The sequence below is a fragment of the Eupeodes corollae genome, chromosome 3 (genome assembly GCF_945859685.1).
Source record: "Eupeodes corollae chromosome 3, idEupCoro1.1, whole genome shotgun sequence".
NCBI lineage: Eukaryota > Metazoa > Arthropoda > Insecta > Diptera > Syrphidae > Eupeodes > Eupeodes corollae.
Window position 1 is genome coordinate 55,601,855 of NC_079149.1, and position 19,895 is coordinate 55,621,749.

The 19,895-nt window shown below is 30.0% G+C and overlaps 2 protein-coding genes and 1 long non-coding RNA gene across 7 annotated transcripts; 1 reads left to right on the forward strand and 2 right to left on the reverse strand.

The window, feature by feature from the left end:
* Positions 1-1,123: 1,123 nt before the first annotated feature.
* On the reverse strand, positions 1,124-9,935 carry LOC129949837 (2-acylglycerol O-acyltransferase 2). 3 transcript variants are annotated; one of them, XM_056061506.1, is made up of 6 exons: positions 9,334-9,935; positions 2,331-2,428; positions 2,136-2,267; positions 1,739-2,083; positions 1,470-1,669; positions 1,124-1,387 (listed from the first exon to the last, which is right to left on the reverse strand). In XM_056061506.1, the coding sequence occupies exons 1-6, from the start codon at positions 9,466-9,468 to the stop codon at positions 1,230-1,232; spliced, it is 1,068 nt and encodes a 355-aa protein (XP_055917481.1). In that variant the 5' UTR covers positions 9,469-9,935; the 3' UTR covers positions 1,124-1,229. The 3 variants fall into 3 exon arrangements, with proteins under 3 accessions (XP_055917481.1, XP_055917483.1, XP_055917482.1); XM_056061508.1 differs by lacking the exon at positions 9,334-9,935 and adding an exon at positions 6,984-7,091; XM_056061507.1 differs by lacking the exon at positions 9,334-9,935 and adding an exon at positions 4,055-4,330.
* A 182-nt stretch (positions 9,936-10,117) lies between these two features.
* Positions 10,118-10,874, forward strand: LOC129949838 (uncharacterized). Its single transcript, XR_008782061.1, has 3 exons — positions 10,118-10,356; positions 10,455-10,592; positions 10,666-10,874. It is a non-coding gene; the product is annotated as an uncharacterized LOC129949838 (long non-coding RNA).
* Positions 10,875-13,115: 2,241 nt separating this feature from the next.
* On the reverse strand, positions 13,116-19,132 carry LOC129949835 (diacylglycerol O-acyltransferase 2-like). Of its 3 annotated transcripts, XM_056061505.1 has the most exons (7): positions 19,021-19,132; positions 18,814-18,963; positions 14,305-14,402; positions 14,104-14,235; positions 13,700-14,041; positions 13,442-13,641; positions 13,116-13,378 (listed from the first exon to the last, which is right to left on the reverse strand). In XM_056061505.1, exons 2-7 carry the CDS (start codon positions 18,943-18,945, stop codon positions 13,221-13,223), a joined length of 1,062 nt encoding a protein of 353 aa, XP_055917480.1. In that variant the 5' UTR covers positions 18,946-18,963; positions 19,021-19,132; the 3' UTR covers positions 13,116-13,220. The 3 variants fall into 3 exon arrangements, with proteins under 3 accessions (XP_055917480.1, XP_055917479.1, XP_055917478.1); XM_056061504.1 differs by having other exon boundaries at positions 18,814-19,092; XM_056061503.1 differs by lacking the exons at positions 18,814-18,963; positions 19,021-19,132 and adding an exon at positions 18,501-18,807.
* Positions 19,133-19,895: the final 763 nt, after the last annotated feature.

The window sequence follows — 19,895 nt, forward strand, 5'->3', positions numbered from 1 at the left end:
TGAAAAACTTGTTAAGTCCAAGAATTTTGTAAATTGAAACTGTGAGAAGAAAAAAAAGTCTGAGACGCAGCTTAGTTACACGAGACCGAAACGTTTAGTCGCAGTAATAAAAACTTAACAAACGGTTGGATTTTTTTTGAAAACTCTTTTTTGACAAATACGTGTAAGCTTCTCATTGAAAGTTATTGTAATCGATCAGATTAGTCGAGTTGAAATTGTTATCAAGTAAATTTCAAGGTCCCTAGAATCTGTATTAGATGTTCTTTCATGAATGGGCAGTGATATATGTATGTACACTAGTTTATAAAAAGTGAACAATTTGGAAGACAAACCAATAATGCTTTTGACTTAAATTTAATTTTATTTAGCACATAATTTATTTAAAATCAAGAAATTGTAGATATGCTATAAAAATCACAACTGCTAATTTTCTTATAGAAAATGAAAACCTTCAATTAAATACATTAAACTCGATTTTCGAATCAAATGTCTTAGGAACAAAGAGAAATATTATAATATTACAAAATTTCTTTAATATTCGGTAACATTTTTTTAACAAAACGGTGATGTCAAAAATAAATCTGAATTGATTTAAAATATCAAATATTTTGACAGAAAACAACTGAATTTTCAGTTTTATGAAATCAACATTTTTCTGTGCCAGAAAATTAATTGACATTTAGTGCCCAAAATTCCCGGTGAAATCTTTGGCATTGGGTCGGTAAATTGAACTTTGTCGTTTTTTTATTCATATTGATACATATTTTAAATACCCGTTTTGATAAAAATCTAAATTTTCATAAAAAATAAAAAATAAAGCTTATAGCATGAAATAACGTTAAACTATGTATCTAAGCAAAAGTTAAAACAGAAGGGCTTGGCCTCTTTTCAACTACGACAAACATTCGAAACTAGAAGGCTATTACTCACCACGTTTGATTTTATCATCAACAACAATTAGAAATTATTAAATTGTCTTTCAGAAAAAAATTCGGGGAAATTATGAACTGAAAGCCATATTACCAATTATTTGTCTAATTAATAGATAATACAGAGTATTAATTACATGATTTTTTTTAATAGCTATAAAAAAGCTATAAGGACGATAAGAAAACAACTTAAGCTCGTTTTTTAAAATCTATTTTAGGAAAAAAAATTAATTTACATTGCATAGCTTGTCTGTTTAAAAACTATCGATGATTCATCGAAAATTTGTAAAGTCTTCTTAACTAGTTCATAATCAAAATAGCTTCTTCGGGATTTTCAATATATTTAGTCTTGTAGGTATCGAAAATATTTTTCAAATCGTCCATAAACTGTTGATGCAACCTATCCACTTCTTCTTCATTTGGTTCGTCACATTTAGGAACGTCAATGGGGGCACCAACTTTAGAAGAAAAAAATATATAATCGTAAGAAAACAAAAGCAATACGATTCCTTCTAATTTAATTATACGATATTAACTTACCGACTTGAACAATACGCTTTCGTTGTGGCAACATTCCCACATTATATTGAAAGAATCCTCTTCCTAAAATCAATAACGGAGCAATGCCTGTGATTTTCTTGATAAAATCTTGTGTTTTTCTTATGAAAGAATTCGGTGGATTATCTACTTGATCGAATACATCAACTTCACCAAATGAAAATACTGGGACAATAGCAGCACTAACAATTTAAAAAAAAGTCAATAAAATTAAATTCTTAAAAACTACTCGTATGTGTAAGTTATCTTACCCAGATTTCATGGCTAATTTAATGAATCCCTTCCGGCTTTTGATGGTCAAAATATATTTTCCAGGCTTCGAATCCAGTGCTTCACGAGCGCCACCAACAACTACAGCCACAGCTGTTGCAGTACAATCATCGGCCATGTTAAGAGGATCCTTTGGATCGTGCGAGGTTGTAAGATTGTTGAGAAGTGAAGTTCTCGTCACTGAGACTAGACCCCATGATTCAACGAGATGGCGGAAAAATGGAGTGTTAAAGTGCAACGCAAGAGTTCCTACATTTGGACGAACTTTCGGAAACAATTCCTTCCATTTAGAAATATCAACTCCCATATTTGTAAAAACTCCAATTCTAATAAAAAAAGGGATTTGATATGATTTTCCAAAATCGGGAACACATTTACCCCAATGCACCGTGTGGATAGCATGCTAAAAGATAATTTCTGTTTGGTGGTAGTTCTGCTGTTTTGACTAATTCTATAGGAAAATAGTTTCGAAAGTGCTTCCAAAAGAAATTCTCTCTCATGCATTTTATTCTGTTAAAAAATAAATATAAACATTTTGTATGTGTGAAACGATATTCAATTAATCGTTCTTACCCAGCACCCCTTACTGCTTCCTGTGCTCTGTGACGATCATGATATATCCAAATTCCATAAGCGAGTACAAGGGCTTTTAAATAAATATTTCCAAAAAGCTAAAAAGGTGGACACATTTTGAATTCCGTATTTAAATAAATAAGAAAAGTATTGCAGAATTTAGATGGATATTTAGGTGAGTAAATATAATTTGTGGCCAGTACCCGTGGCATGATGGTTAGTGCGTTAGATTGTCATGCAAGGTGTCTTGGGTTTAATCCCTGCCTGTGCCACCTTAATTTTAAAAAAAATAATTTTCGCGGGTACTGCCTCTTGCGAGGAATTGACAAATCCTTCAAGAGTAATTCTTGTCATAAAAAAGTGTTTTCTCAAATTAGCCGTTCCGATTCGGCCTAAAATTGTAGGTCCCTTCCATTCCTGACAACAGTACTCGCACACAGGAATGGTTGAGAGTTGTAAGTCACTAGGCCCTGGTTCACAACGGACTGTTGCGCCACCCAATTTATTTAAATATAATTTGTAATGGATCCATTTTAAGACAAATTCTTTGGTCCTTCAATGTCACCTATAAGAAATGTGGCTACCATTTCAGATAGGCCTAGAATATCAACGCTGTCCGTGAAAGTTGAAAATCCTGAGCCAGTAAGACGAATATCTTCGCATTTCTTACAACAAAAATATATGTTATTATTAACTAAGAAGTTTGGAATCATAAATCTTGAAAAATACTAAAGGTATAACAATTTAATTAGTAAAATCTGACAGATGAGTTTTTCATCATTTATTTCCTACCAAAATTATTATGGTTCATACGGAACGGATTTCCTAAAACTTTTATGAACAGTCGCCTTTCTTTGATTTTGCACAATCTCCTTTCGTCAACATTCTTCAGAACTAAACGAGAATATCACCTTTCATCGATGGAGTTCCACATTTAAAAAGACGTGTGTCAGAAAACGTATATAAAAAGCTAAAGTTGCTATCATCATCAGCGAAACAATTAATTTAAGTAAAAGTTGCTAACAGGTGATCATTCATAAAAGAAAGAGGATCGGAAACATAATGGAATCCTGAAGCATACCAGCATTTATATTGTGGTTTTACAAATACGTAAGATTTCTCAGTAGATCTAACAAAAAGAGTCTTTTAGTGAAAAAAGTCTGATAAGTTTTTCTAAAACTGGTCTATTTTGAAAATTGTTGTAGATTAAATTTTATCAGTTTCATAAACAGTCATATATTTAGCTAAATAATGTTTAAAAACATTATCAACGATTCATTAAATGTTAAGTTCTTTATAATCTAAAGCGTGATAAAAGATAATGCTTTATTGTTAGTGAAGGATAAGGATAGGATATAGATACTATAAGCCACTTTCCATGATCATTTCAGATATGGTGGTTGAATATAAATTTGAATGATTAGTATTATATTTTCAATTTTGTCGGTGGTGGAAATAAGCTTCTATATAAAAAATACTACAATAATATGATTACATATTATTTCTTAATAGTGTAAATAAAAATCGAAAAGAGAAACACGAGAAACAGTTTCCTTATCAAATTTCAAGAGACATTTAAAATTAAAAACAAAAATAATTGTTTGCCAAAATTAGTTCCATTCGTATTCAAATTAACTCGTTCTTACATATTCTTTTTCTACAAGGTCAACAGAAATGTATAGAAAGTTTTATTTTATGTTGTTTAAAAACAGCTGTTAACTCACAAATAGCAAAGCACAAACAAGGTTTGAAAACATTCCCAAACCAAACATCAGGAATAAATAAACACCGACAGTAAATGTTTGAATCCGCCTTTGAGCTGGAATCTTGACCGGTGCCCAATCAATCTTAACCATCGTGTTCTGGTTTCTTTTCGAAAATTAATTAAAATTTAAACAAATATAGATTTACAACAATTTATGATTTGTATTATAATTCTGTTCGATATACACGACGAACTATTTCCGATTAAGTTGTCGTTTATTTCTTTAAAATTTCATAAGACCCAAAAGACTATTCTGCTATCGCGAATTTGGGTATTTTGATAAACATATTTTTTTATGAAACTGATTTAGTATGAACTGATAAGAAAGTTCTCATATCAATCATAAAATTAACACAAATAATAAATTCCCTAAAAATGATACCGACACAAATCACAAGAAATGCATGTCGAAATTGTTTGCCCTATATACAAAGCAAGTATGTAAAGCTCAATGACTTTGAGCATTTTAATATAATAATTTAAAATTAAATATTTATCAATACATGAGAAATTGATAACAATTTGTTTTTATTATCTGCATTGAATTCAGTATATTTACCATTGATAAAAGTTATTCAAACAAAAGATATAATAAAATTTAAAGCAAATAAATATACAATTTTTGGGTTTTATGGTAAATTCTTCTTTGCGAGGTTATGATAACATAATTCTATACCTACATATTATGGAGAAAACAACCTATTGCCAACCTCCGTACTTAACCACTTAATGGTACTATATCAATACTATTCAAAGGTCCAACGGGCAATGTATCTGCAAAGTCATATTTCTTGAGAAAATGTGAACTATCTTCTCTTAGGGTATAACAAAATAAAAATGAACTTGAAACTTTAATCAGATCTAACTTTCCGATAAAAGAGAACTATAAGTCTATTATTATTAATTTGCAGAAGTAAGCTTATTCAAACCTAAGTTAAAACTTAAAGCCAAAATAGAAAGACATAATGATTATCGTACATAAGACAGGGATGAGGAGATCCGATAGAAGCGTTTATATTGTTTGACGAAATTATTTTTTTTTTTTCTGTAGGACAAACAAAAGAATGAAATTAATGGATTAAGATGTTCTGAATTCGGAACTCCTTTAAATATTTCCATCACAACAGGTTTTTAAACATTTAAATAAATTATATGATGATTTGAAAATTACAAATGTATGTCTTTTTATGAGTGATGCGTCTTTATTTGACTCTGTATGAAGTTTTAGATTAACTTTGAATTCAGTAATTTAATAGTTTTGAAAAAAAAAGTTTTGGAGTTAATTTATGGTTCTGATTTTGAACTTTGATTTTATCTATTTACTCAAGACTAAGAAAATACCCGTTATCAAAATAATTACTATTTTTTGAATATTATTCAAGAACTTGATATGATAGATTTTTTTTAAACTGTAAGCTCGTTACAAAAACAAAAAACTACCTTCAATCCTTTTTGAAGAAAATTTCGTACAATTTGAGCACGAGCATGGATTTTCTATTCATATTACAAAAAAAATTTCAACTCAAGTTGTACAGTAATTGTTCACTGAACAAGGACTTGATTCCCACTCCTTTTGTGAAGTGTTTAGAAAATGTGTTGTCACTATGTTTAATGTTTACTGCTGAATGGGCATTAAGAAAATTGTAACTACCTTTTAATGGAAGCTTTATAAAGATGATAAATTATTAAAATAATTTTTAGAATTCAATTTACAATTCCTAAGTGGACGATGGTAGATTAAATGAAACTAAGTGCGTTTTTTAATAAAGCAAGCCTTATATTATCTGTGTTTTAATTAAAAGAATGGTAATTTTCTAGTCGCCGAGTACCTATTTGAATCTCGAAAATCAAAAATATAATTATTTTCATCAGGACTATTTTAACTTTGAACCACTGACATCGTTAAATAACAAAGAAATGATGCAGTCCACTATTCTTTCTTTAGTAAAAACAAAATTTTCTAATTCTTATTCTTAGATTAACTAGATAATAATTGAAAACCATTACTGTAAGACAAAATTTTATTCTGATGCGCTTTTGAGACTTGATAGAAGATAGTGTAAGTTATTCAGGAATTGTAAAAATAATGAACTAGGCAGCAATATTAAAAAGAGGCTAGGAAGTAACCCATACTGTTGACTTTCTATTCGTGCCCGTCTTCCGATTTTTATTCATAACAATATTTTGTGTAAGGTACACAATTTTAAGTCAATACCTTTCTTTGTTTATAAAATACTTGGGTCGAAAACAATTTCTTATCAGTTTTTTGTTGTTTTTGTAGGTTGTCGTGTTTAAAAAAAATCCAGAAATGCTCCATGAGACGGAACTGCTCAAAGAACGAGTAACTGTGTGATGAGCAGTTTCATCAAAGTGTATTTTCGGGCCATAATTCTTTGAAGACAACGGTGTAACAGTTACTATCAATGGGAACCGTTATTTAAAGATGTTTAATGAGTTTTTAACCCAGAACTGTGTCGATGATGTATCCCATCGAACATTATTTCGTTACAGCAAGATGGAGCAACTATTTCCAACCCAGTTATGGAAGAGCTCCAACAATGTTGGGTAGACATTTGTAATCAACCAAAGTTTTCACTTTTTAGTAAATAAATCACCCACTCAATTTGTTTTAAAAGTAATTTCTACTTTTTTCTCTATTATTATCTGCATGACAATATTAATTTGAATTCCATATCTCTACTAATTCTTGCCATATGGATGATACAAAATGGTATCCCAAACGAACGCACACCTTGAAACTTCGAAAAATGTCACCGATTATAATAACTTCCTATATTTTTATTTTATTTATTTATTTATTATGGAATAAATGTATATTAGTCAATTTAAATATGAATTCGATTATATTGAATTTTCCTCAATACAACTTGGTGAAAAGACCAATGCTCAAATAATGGCGACACAGAATAATCTTTTAGATATTGCAATAAATCGTGAGAAATAACACCAAAGTCAAACATCATTCGACTTTCAACTGAGGCGCTGCTAACACTTCTTAGTAACACTGGAAATACAATCCCTAAAATCTTTGTATATGAAAACTATAGTACTCTTATCTTTGTATATGAAGTTTTCATATACAAAGCTTAAACTCAACTTCCTGAGCTGTAATAAGAATCGGATCACATTTGTACTTATCTGATCAAAGTGTTTAAAAAGCTTTAATTTTCTGTTAGACAAATTAAATCTCTCACAACTGCAATAAAATAAAGCTCATTTATGTATGAATACAAAATAAAAGAGCTAATCTGCGATCCTGTAAGTAAGAAAGGATTTTGAATCTATGTACACATATTGGTTGTGCCTACTATTTAAATCTCTCTATTCGTTTTTGTTCTGTGTTTCCTAAGCGGAACTTCTATGAGTAAAAAAATTGTATTAGTTCAAAGAAAATTTGACAGTTGTGATCCAATAACTAACATCAAAAAAGCCATTAAAGGACTTCACCTGTTTTCTAAAAGCTCCGACAAATCCTTATTTGGTTTAGAGACTTAATAAAACTTGGAATATTTTATTGAATAAATAAGTTCCAATCATAATGTCATCAAAGTTAACTTTCAATATCAACTTTTCATTAATTTGAATATTATAAGCAGCTCGCATACAGCAAACTTGAGCAAAAAGCTCCACATTTGTGCGATTGAAAAATAATCACAATTTGAGAGCTTACCTGTACTTGACTTTTCTTATTAGTAAATTGTTGTCATCTCGTGCAGTTAATTAAAGCTTCGTTATGACAATAATCAGTAATTACAAAATTAAAATTGTGTTGAATTTTCAGTTTTTTTTTCATTTAACCACCATTTGTTTATCAGTAATTGTTCCTTGTTCGCATCATCAAACTGATAAAAATATGAATGACATTGACCCTCAAGATCAGCTTTTAACAGAATTTGTATAATACAGTACAGAGCAGTCTATATATTCATTTCATTATACCTATCATGTGGAGTTTCAAAAAACAGTGCAGTAGGTGTACCGAAAAATTGTACAAAGGAGGGAAAGAAGAGAAGTTCTATGTTTTTCCATTGTTACAAAATTCATATTAAAAAAATTTGTGTTTGATAAAAAACTTTATGATTAATTTAAATTATTTTCAAGTTGCCTTTAAAATCATCTGATATCTGGAGGTAATTTGCCGACTATAATTTTTAAAATAATTAATATATTAAATACAAAAAATAAAATACACTGATTTAAAAAAAAAAGTTATTTGAATTTCTTATTGTAGCAAAATTAGTCCGACACACTGTAGGCGGCTCTTTTCAGCCGCTCCAAAGTGCCACCCGATACCTACAACTCCTTCCCCTCCTTTGCTACGCTACTGATGGGAATAATTTTCATTCCTCTTCTTTTCTAATTGCTTACAATAAAACCTAAGCAATTTTGTCTTTTTCTTTTTTAATTTAAACCAAGTGTACGCTATAAACATCTCGAAGCTAATCAAAAATCAGACTTTTACAGTTCAACCTTATCTAATTCAATGATTATTTAACTTTTAGAATTCTGATCCAAAAACATAATTAACAACATGATTTTTTAGGAGATATTACAAAAAAAAAATAAAGTAGAACTGCCAAAAATATTATTGACAATTTTAAGTTATTGTTTGACAGAACCTAACAGTTACTACTTAAACTTTACCAGATTCATACATTGTATCCATTTGTATGCACTTTAGTACTCGTGGCATGATGGTTAGTGCGTTGGGCTGTCATGTCAGAGGTCTTGGGTTTCATCCCTGCCTATGCTATATAAAGTTTTTTTTTTCACGGCTACTGCTTCTTACGAGGAATTGACAGATTCTCGAAGTGTACCATTCTTGTCATGAAAAAGTGCTTTCTCAAATTAGCCGTTCGGATTCGGCTTAAAACTGTAGGTCCCCTCAATCCCTGACAACAGTACTCGCACACAGGAATGGTTGAGGGTTGTAAGTCACTAGGCTCTAGTTCTCAACGGGCTGTTGCGCCACCCAATTTAATTTATAATATTTATATATTTACAACCAAGAAGTATTAATACAATGGGCACCTACATTTAAATTGCTAACCGATCATTAAATTTAGCCTCACTATTATCTTTTCATTAAAACTATTACTAACTACTTAACTGCACACATTTCTTTTTGATATCATTACAACTACAAACTACTTGTGTACATCACAAAAATTGAGCTTTCAACAAAATAAATACAAAAAATAAAACAACAAAACTCACCAAAATTCTAGTGCACAGCAGCGATAGCAATATTCCAATTATCGGTCCGCCATAAATGTAAATTCCAACGATAATCGTTTGAATTTTTCTCTTAGGTCGATAAGTAGTCTCTGTAGCCGGTTTAATATAAACCATTTTTGTTTGTTTATTTTTTAAATGTTAGTAATTATTATTAATTTTTAATAAATGCACATTCACTTTATTATGAATTATATAATTAGCTTAGCAGAGCTTTGTTTTGTTATCTCAAGACATCTCATAGGCATTTCTAAGACAAACAAATTTTTTTGTCAACGTGCGTCTGCACCACAACCCTTACGAGAATTTCCGGGACTTGAAAATCTTCAATTAACAGTAGAATCTGTGTCAAGTTTAATAATTGTTGTTGGCAGTGAAAAGTCCATTTGATTTAACCAGTGTATGAGGTCTGAAGTTTACTTGTTTACTAGTACTTGTACTTTTACTTAATAGAATCGAAAATTCAAACACAGTGTGACGACTTGAATTTGATTAAAGTTCATAATTTCCTGACGATTGCGATGATTATTGTGCTCAGCTGTAGATGAAATTGTGTATATTCGAGGTTATTGTAAATAAAACTATTACGTTTTACGTTCACCCAACTACTGGAATATTGTTGTATTTTTAAGAAGAACTGGGGTCGAATGGCATCATCAATGTGACGAATAAATTTACTTGCATGTAGAATGAATCATGTGAACTTAAAGCTATTTAAAGTAAATCGCATGATATTACCTAGAAAATAAATTGTACAATTGCAGCGCACAGTGTATTATTATTTTTATAGCGATACAAAAATAGATATGTAAAGCGTTATCATTTCATGAACTCGATACGATCTTAAAAATTCTGAGTGTACAAAAGAAACAATGAGAATGGGTAATAACCGATTTATCTTATTACACTAGAAACCAGACTAGACGATTTAATCAGAATTCTGAAGAATAGATTATGGTTTATTTAACTTGACACGTCTGTATAGAACTTACTGGCATTTTCAAGGTAAATAGAGAAATGAACAAATAAAATTATGCTTTTTTACAACAACCTTAAGAATCGTTGGTAATGTGTTAACCAGGTTTTGATTTGTTTAAATAAAGGTTTCATCTTTCATAATTTACCAATAATATACCGTTACTAAAACATTGGATGTGTTCAATCTCAGACAGATATGGTTTCCGGATACCTTTTTGTTAGATGTCAAAAAAGGAATCCAAAGGCATCCAAGAATTTCTGGGGTATGTAGGTATTTGAAAGAACAGCTGATTAAACATATGGTTGAATTTCAAGAAACTTAAAAATTGATTCCAGCCTTATGTATCTGTCGGGAAATGTTCTGTACATAACAGACGATGAAGAAGCTATTTCCCTCCGAATTTTAGAAGGTAATTATGATCCAGCTCCGAGACCAAAAAACCCGGCGAAGAACAATTCTTAAAGAAAAAATGAATAAGAAATAAAATAAAAAAATATAAATAAGATTAAATGTTTCTCTGCTTTTGGTGAACAGGTGAAAGTTATTTTTGGTTTTTGACAGCTATCTCAATTAAGCTATCCAACTCGTTCAACAAGGTATCTACAAATCCACCTATTCAAGATACCCTATTGAACGCAGCCATTCTCTTCACTACAGCGTTCAATCCCGAGTTGGATAGGCTATGGATATGTGAATTTGTAGATACCTCAATGAACGAGTTAAATACCTAAATTAAGATAGCTCGCAAAAAATTTAAAAAAGAAATAGCAGCTATTCACAAAGAGCAGACAAACATTTAGATTTCCAGGTATAAAATAAAAATTTTAATGGATAATTTTAATAATTCACCACATTTTTACCAAAGAAACATACAAATTTTAAATAGATTTTCAAGTTCCTTCAAATTCAACAATTTTTGAATAAGCTGTTCTGTTATATACTACCATATACCAGAAACTCTTGGATACTTTGGATTCCTTTTTTGAAATACGAGCCGTTTTGATTAACGTTGATACGTTGACTAACTCAGTAGTCATAGGGCATTTTCAGGCAAATTAGGACTTTATTTGGACTTTATTTTTTTCCAATGTCAACTTTGTACATAAAACCCTAGTGGCTGCGGTGACAATAGGTATTGCAATTATTTTTATTCTTAACTCTTTACATAGAACTTCCAACGCTAATTTGAGGTTACGGCGAAGGTAAAAACAAAACAGTTTGATAAGACAATACTATATTATACAGAGATGTCAATAACTTCAATCTTTTAACATTACTTCATTAACCTCTACCGCCAGTTGATCGTGCAAGAATTACCAATTACACTGGGCGACAAGAATTTGTCCCTGTCATCTAAATTGTATTTTTCCAATGGTTTTTAAGGGCCTTCGCTCCAAAATTACTCTGACTCGTGAGTTTTGTGAGATATTATTTTTTTAAATTCGATAAAAACACGTATGTACATACATATATATATAGGGCTATTTATTGATGTCTAAATTCGTGACGTAGCTTTTCTTCTATAATCCCTTTCTTCAATATTCACTTGAAATATTTATAATATTTAATAAAATTCTTCATGAGTTATTATATTTTACGTGTTCAAATAAATATTTTAAAAAACGCAGAAGTATATATATATTCAACAGAAAAGGGCAAAACGGATTGGAAGCTCTTTTTGTTCTTGTAATGAATCAGTCGTCTAAACAGTTCTATCATATCAAGCATCAACATTTAAGCAGGTAGTTGAAACCGAAGTTCGGATTTTGCAATCAAATAAAAATTAACTAAAATTTATTTTTCAAAAATGTGAATGCAATAAATTCAAAGTATGTTCAAAATTTCATATATATAGATGCAAATGAAGGCTAATAAATAGCTTATGAGAGTTTCCCGAAACTAAGTAAGTTATAAAAAAATTGTAACTAGAAGACAAAGAATTGTACTTGGCAAAATCATTATACATATTGTTAAGTTAATGTTTAGTGTTGACGAAAACGTAGGAATTCCACACACGACAGTAAAACGAATTTTGCATAAAGCTTTAGAATTCCAAAGTTCAATTTACACTAAGGCCAGTAGATCACCATCAATGTTATATTCGTTTCTTCGGTATTGGGATCTTTGGAATGCATCGAAATAATCCGGATTTTCATCAAAAAAACATTTTCAACTTTCAATTACCGTGAATGGATTGATATAACGAACTATTATTACAAATTTTGTAGCGCTGGAATTGGTAAATATTTATGTGGACGATGTATATTTTTAACAAAACGACAAAGACGTTAATAAAAAAAAAATGTTCACGTGTTATTTATAATATAGCTTATTACTATTGGCCAGCGAAGCGAGGTCTTGTAATTTCATGCCTTTAGACTTTTTAAAAATGTTATCGGGTGATAATTCCAGACGTCAATAACGTAACAGCTTCCAATTAATGGGCCCAACAAGATGTAGTGAGTGCACAAACTACGGGCCAAACTAAATATAAACTAGCATTCAAATAAATTAGAAATACTATACAATATTTATATGCTTCGTGCTTCGAAGATGGCGAACGTTGAGTTAAAAAATAGAAGTAAAATAACGGTCAAGTGGTAGAATTAAAAACAGATTGCTTGACGTATGATTTTTCATGCTTTTGACGAAAAAGGATAGGATGAAGGAAAAACTGTTAAATAGTTACTTAGTGCAGGAATTGCTGTGAAGGACCCAACGTAGAACGTGTTGAAAGAACGGATAGCCTTGCGAAAGCGAAATTTTTTTTATTAGAAACAAATGCTCACTTTTTTAAAAATCTCGATTTTAATGAAAATATATGTGATTATACTTTTTACAACTGAGACTATTACAACATCAATACTGCGTTATCTTTAACTCCAAAACCTCATTTAAAACTTAATTTGATTTCATCTGCATTTTCTATGTACTTTCTTTTGTGTGTCTCGAAAAGACTATTCAAACTTTCCATGAATATTCTGTGATATTTCTCAACAACTTCTTGTTCCGGATCACTGCATTGGGGTACATCAATTGGGGAACCAACTAAAAATAAATGTGTTTATTTCCCGAACTTTAAAAATACATTTCTCCCAATTTATAACTTACCAACTTGAACAATGCGTTTACGTTGTGGGATGAGACCAAAACTATACTGGAAAAATCCCCTGCCTAGAACCATTAAAGGTGGTATGCCTGTTTTTTCTTTTATGAAATTTTGTATTTTTCTTACTTTCGATTGTGGAGGGTTTTTGATTTGATCGAATAAGTCATTTTCACCAAATGAAAACACTGGGACAATAGCAGCACTATTGTTAAAAAATAAAAAATATTTTAAGAATTAATTTAAATGTTCTACAGGCTTACCCTGACTGCATTGCAACCTTAATGAATCCCTTTCGGTTCTTGAGTGTTAAAACATAATTGCCAGGTCTTGCATCCAAAGCTTCTTCAGAGCCACCAACTATAACAGCGACAGCACTAGCACAATAACCATCGCTGTTTACAGGCGCATCCGGATCGTTTGAAATTTTGAGATGTCTTAAAAGAGAATCTCTACCGACAGAAATCATTCCCCATGATCGTATAACTTCGCGCCAAAATGGTGAATTAAAATGCATTCCAAGTGTTGCCAGATGAACTCGAACTTTTGGAAATAATGCATTCCATTTAGTTATATCGGAACACATGTTTGTAAAGAAGCCAAAACTAAAAAAAAATTTAAGTTCATATTGGTGAAGTGGTTGCTTCAAATTTATAATAGAACATACCTTATAACTCCATGTGGAAAGCATGCCAAAAGATAATTCTTATTTGGATGTAGCTCAGCCGTTTTCACCAATTCAACTGGAAAATATTCTCGAATTTGCCTCCCAAAGAAACTGTCTCTCATCCATCTTACACTACCCAATATTAAAAACAGGATTGTAAATATAGTTTTTCTATGTATGTATATAGTACGGATTACTTACCCCGGACCTCGATTACAGTTATGGATCCGATTTTTATCATACAAAATCCAAAAGACATATGTTATAAACAACGCTTTCAAATAAATGTTTCCAAAATACTGAAAAGAAAGATGATAATTAAAAAAGAGTCTTATTATTAACCATATTGTTTTTGTTTTTTTTTTATAATTATTGAATTATTTAAATTTAAAATTAATGAAAAATAAGCAGGTTCAGACAAAATAAGACTTTATAGCATCACCTGCGTTCTTTGAACATTTTGACTAATGTCATAAACTTAAAAGTCGGAACTTTACTTCAATAATTTCTACATTCAGTTGATCGTACAAAAACTACCAAAAACACAACTGTCTACAAAACACTCATCAGGCAAGCTACAATTCTATTTAGACCTGTAATTTGTGTTTAAAACATCAAAAAGAATTGTGTAGCAAATAAATAAATCACAGAGTAATAAAGTTTAGCGTTCAGTTGAATAAAAATTATGATGAACTGTCATTTTAACATAAGCAGAGTTAAATTGATAGTTAGGGAGAATCCTCTTAACTAACTTTGCAGTTTACTTTCCAATAAATTTGACTTAATTGGAAGGCTATTTTTTGGCAGCTGGCGAATCTTTTAAGTCCCTTTAATCGGCTGAACCTATCCAATGTCTAAGTTATGTTTTTTTTCCTTGGCTTAACTATTTAATAAAATAAAAATAATTTTTTTTCATTTGCTAATAATTCACAAACAAAATAATTATGCAAATTAAAAAAGAGCACAATGACAAAAATAAAATCAATTTGTAAATTCCATTTCATATTAAAATCAAAAACATATTCCTTCATGGGTTTTCGTAAGAAAAATCGAATTGTTTTACCAATTTGTCATAATTATGCATGTTTTTCAGTCAATCTGTAGGATCGCAGCTTTAATCTTGATAGATCAATCAGTTTTCTTTTCAAGATTCAGCCTTTTGATATTGTTCAACGATGTTTCGCTAGCTAAATTGCAGAAATTAAAGATTTTTTGTATTTAAACTGACGACCACCCCCATCAATTGTTTGTACACCTTCCAAAGTTTATTTCATAATGTTAAGATCAGATGAGTACGGCAGTTATTGAAGGAAGAGCTAATATTTGCTCTTCTGTCTAAGTTATGCGCACCGAGTAAAAAGAAACCTTATCATGTTGGTAGGTCAAGTTTATGGGTCAAAAAATTATTAAATTATTTAGAAAATGTCTTTCCAGAATTCCCTTACACCCAGTTGCAGTAATTTTTGATGTAAACACCTTAAACTTAATTGTTCCATAATAACTTACAGCTTTCAATATAACAACACCTCTTTCAAAGTTGTGATGAAGCTTTTAACACCTTTTTTATATCCTTAAATCGTGAAAATGATTGACCCATCAGGGAAACCGAAATTAAATAGTTTTGTCGTTTGAAAATCCACGTGATACCATTATTTTCTAAGTTTACTTGAGTCTCGAAAAACTCTAAGCTTAATTAGCTTAACATGGCTCGAATTTTAATAACTCTTAGAACAGTTGAGAGACTTGGGTTTGCCGCAATTTTGCCCGAGAATCACAAGACTCACATGCACACCTTTAATTGCTCGTTTTTGCAGTTCTTTTTAGCTTCCTTAATGTTTAATTTGTGCTAATCTTTATTCTTTAAGTAAGAAAAAAAGCCATTAGGACTCCGGCCAATTTTATCAGCTGTTGCACGTCCGTCCGTCGAAGTCTTGGTGTCTAATTAAACGATGTTAGCTTTTGAAACCCTGCTAAGGCATAGAGATCTACCGATTGGTCTTACAATTTTAGATAATAAATTTCATTTCACTCAAAACAATACAATTGTTGATTTAAATTATCCAGTACTTAAAAACGCTTATAAACAACGATTAAGTTGTCGTACCTATTCAGGTGACTTAAAATGTGGGCTAAAACAAGACTCGTAGTTTTATTTGGATATTTTTTTTTCTTAACACCGGGAGTTGTTAGCATCGATAGATATTTAGAAAAAATATAAAAACTATTTTTGAAAATGTTTGTGCTTATTCAGTTGAAGCGGAATGTATGTATATTGAAAAATTATCGATGAAAATAAAAAAAAAATATTTACTAACAATTTTCAAAAAAATATTCACTTAAAACGCAAGCCATTTTATATTTGAAATCATTATTAATTGAAAAAAATGTTTAATATACGAAAGATTGTTATTTTAGCAATTATTTTCATCATTCCATTATATACATATATTTACTTTCGCATATTACTTTCATTTTTTAAGTGCTAGAGTGTACTTATAATTTTATTAAATTTGTTTGTTTAGTTTTAGTACATTGTATTATTATAATTTAGTATATTGTGAAAGAATTGAATTACAAATTAATGGCGCACATTTTAAAACGATTTAGTAAAATGTTAAAGCCATTTTTAGCAATTTATTAAGCTTAAAAGATGATTTACCTAGTTTAATTTTAGCTTTTTACTTTCTCTTAACGATTTACTTAAGTTCAAATCACAAAATGGCTGCTTTAACTTTTAGCAGTTTGCTAAATCCATGATAATTATTCTTATAAGGACAGTGAATGGATGGCCTAGTTAACAGTTGGGCATTTCAATTAATCAGTCCGTTTAAGCGTATTTGCATTGTATATTTTTATGAACTGTCAATTTTTAGATATGTTTATTGTTTAGTTGTTAGCTTTGTAATAAGAGCTCATTGGGCGCATTCAAAAAGCTAGTCAATGTGGAACTGTCATATTAATGACAAATACAAATATATAAAATAAGAAACATTTGTGTTTTCAGAACTTAAATAGTTTTTTTTTTTTTAAATTCAATAAAACCAAATAGAATATATAAAATGATTGATTTATATTTGTATTAAAATTCCGAAAGATTTATTTCATATTGAATTCTTGAGGTGTTACCGAGCAGCTGATTGTGAAACGTCAAAACCAGTGCGCACTAACTTTATAGCCGAAATTTGTACACTACGTCCAAGGGGAAATTTCAACTACGTTTGTAGTTACATTTAGCCAATCAGAATCCCTTGACTATGTAGCCACTAGCTTTGTGAATACGACCATTAGCAACTTACTAGTTAGGCAAACGAAAAGAAATGTTTAAAATTTTGGACACCCTTAGTAAATTGCTAACTAGTAAGTTGTTAAACCCTGAAATGCTTAGAAATTTTGTGCCAATAAATTCAAACCTTCAAAAAAATCTAAAAGATTAAAGTCTTTTTTGAGGGAATTGACTTTGTCATAATGTCATTTTCGATTTTTTGCTTTACTATTATGTGTTCTTTTCTTAACTAGAAATGTATTAAATAGTTTAAACGAAATAAGCTTTCTAACAAAATGAAAGTAATTTTCTGGGTTTAAAAAAATTGAAAAATGTTTTTTTTTTTTTATTTAGATCTTTAAAAATAATCAATTTGTTTACTCAGACAAATTTTAAGTTGATGTATTTCAAACACTTAAGACTAATAACCGTTTCTAGTTAAAACTTTCATAATCATTAAGAAATTGATTCCGAAGTTACCAAAAAAAGATCAAATTTCAATATAAAGTGTCAATCTGTAAGTACTTTTTGGCAATAACTATGGATTTTTATCTTCATCAACGGATAGCTCTTGCTGTTACAATCTTTAGAATCTGTACAAAGCGGAACATTCTACGATTTTATACAATTCTGAAGATTTTTGCTTACAGGTGTTATCCCGATTAGCTGAGAAAGCACCTCCTTTTTGTGAAATTTGTATTTTTTTTTAGTTAGTTCAACACCAAAACAAATACCTCGGATGCAACATGAACTTCCGACAAAGTATGCGTTGAGAACAATTGTCTGCTCCAAAAAGAGGCACCAACTCTCTTGGTCAACATTGAATGTCAAGGTTGGTTCCCATTCATTGGGATTACAAGCCATAAGTCAAAAAGAGACATGACTATTTTCAATTACAATTGGTTTTCAATTAAAGATGGTCTTACACCTAGCACAAAGTTTCAATTTTGTTGTCTGATAATTTAAAACATTACTATTTAGAATTCATCACTTAATAAATTGTTACCAGATAGTTTGATAGTTTAAAAATTATTTGAAATGAATTCCTAATGTTTGAGTTTCTATTAATTTATTTTTTAACGGTACACAATTTTCGAAAATAATTGTAAAACTCTCGAAACTTAATTAAACTCACAATTACGAGTCCACAAATCAGGTACGAATATAATCCGAACATAAACAAACTTAACACGTAAATTCCGATAAAAAATGTTTGCAGTCGTCTTCTTGGTGGTATATTAATTGGAGCCCATTGAATTTTAAACATGTTGTTGGTAAACATCAAATATTACGATTTTATTAACTTCCAAATAATTTAAAAGAAAATCCACTAGTTTAAGACAAATAACTGACGATTTTGAATTCGTAATGCTTCGTTTCTTCTGTTTTTTTACAGTACACAATTTTGAAAATTAATTGTTAAACTTTTGAAAATTATTTAAACTCACAATTACGAGTCCACAAATCAGGTACGAGTACAATCCAAAAATAAACAAACTTAACATGTAGATTCCAACAACTAATGTTTGCATTCGTCTTCTTAGTGGTGTGTTAAGTGGAGCCCATTGAATTTTAAACATGTCTTTGGTAATTATTTGCTATAAAATATTAATTGCAACTTAATTGGATATTCTTGATTAACTAGATTTTATTACGTTCGATTTTATTTCCAATGTTATTTAAAATAACGAACACTTGTATTATGTACGTCCGACAGCTAGCGCAGCGATGGAATATTATTTTAAAATTATTGATCAGAACTGTGTAACATTTTTTTATTCTTTCAGCAACATCTACAGATATTTGAAGTGGTTTGGCTTTTTTGACCCTTTGCTTCGTATCGCTATCAATAATGATACGGCAACAAGAACAGACATTTTCGATTAAGAAAAAAAAACATACAACATTTGTAAGTATCTGTTCAGAGCTCATTAATGTTGGATTGGAAAAACATTTATATGTACATCATTTTTTGTTAGAATACTTTTATAAGATCAGTAATATCAAAGTCTTATTAAAGACTATTAAATTAATAATGAACACTGTGATGTTTTGATTTCGTTTAAGTTTTAACTGATGTCACACAAATTTACATGAACAAATTATTGATGCTTTTTCAAAATTGTGGCATCATCGATACTAAGTCCGAAGCTGAACCTGCCACACTGAAATTTAACATCAGCAAGGACTCTAAAATACAAATTTCCTATACCTAGAGCCCTAGAGGTGTTTTATATGCTCGTTTAAAAGCTCCCATTTTTTGCATTAATGTTTTTTTAAACAAACTGACTTTACCCTACTAAAAAGCAATAAGATTTCAAAAATAATGTTCATGTTAGACATTTCACAACATTTTATTTAGATCGTTTTGAATTAAGTCGCGTATATAAAGGCCAAATAGTTGATAACATTATGTTTGACAGTGATTAATGTTCTAATTTGCAAATTAATAGTTTTTGGACAATCCGAAACGATGATATGTTGAAAAGACATTATTTGTCTGCATTATAATCAAATCAAAATTTTAAGA

Excerpts from the sequence above, each read along its gene's own strand:
- LOC129949837 (XM_056061506.1), bottom strand. The coding sequence starts at position 9,468 with ATGGTTTATATTAAACCGGCTACAGAGACTACTTATCGACCTAAGAGA. Across the intron at positions 2,429-9,333 it reads TGCTGTGCACTAGAATTTTG|CTTTTTGGAAATATTTATTT; the intron begins GTGAGTTTTGTT and ends CCACCTTTTTAG. Across the intron at positions 2,084-2,135 it reads TATCCACACGGTGCATTGGG|AATTGGAGTTTTTACAAATA; the intron begins GTAAATGTGTTC and ends TTTTTTTATTAG.
- LOC129949835 (XM_056061503.1), bottom strand. The coding sequence starts at position 18,647 with ATGTTTACCAACAACATGTTTAAAATTCAATGGGCTCCAATTAATATA. Across the intron at positions 14,042-14,103 it reads TTTCCACATGGAGTTATAAG|TTTTGGCTTCTTTACAAACA; the intron begins GTATGTTCTATT and ends ATTTTTTTTTAG. Across the intron at positions 13,379-13,441 it reads TAAACGCATTGTTCAAGTTG|TTGGTTCCCCAATTGATGTA; the intron begins GTAAGTTATAAA and ends ATTTATTTTTAG.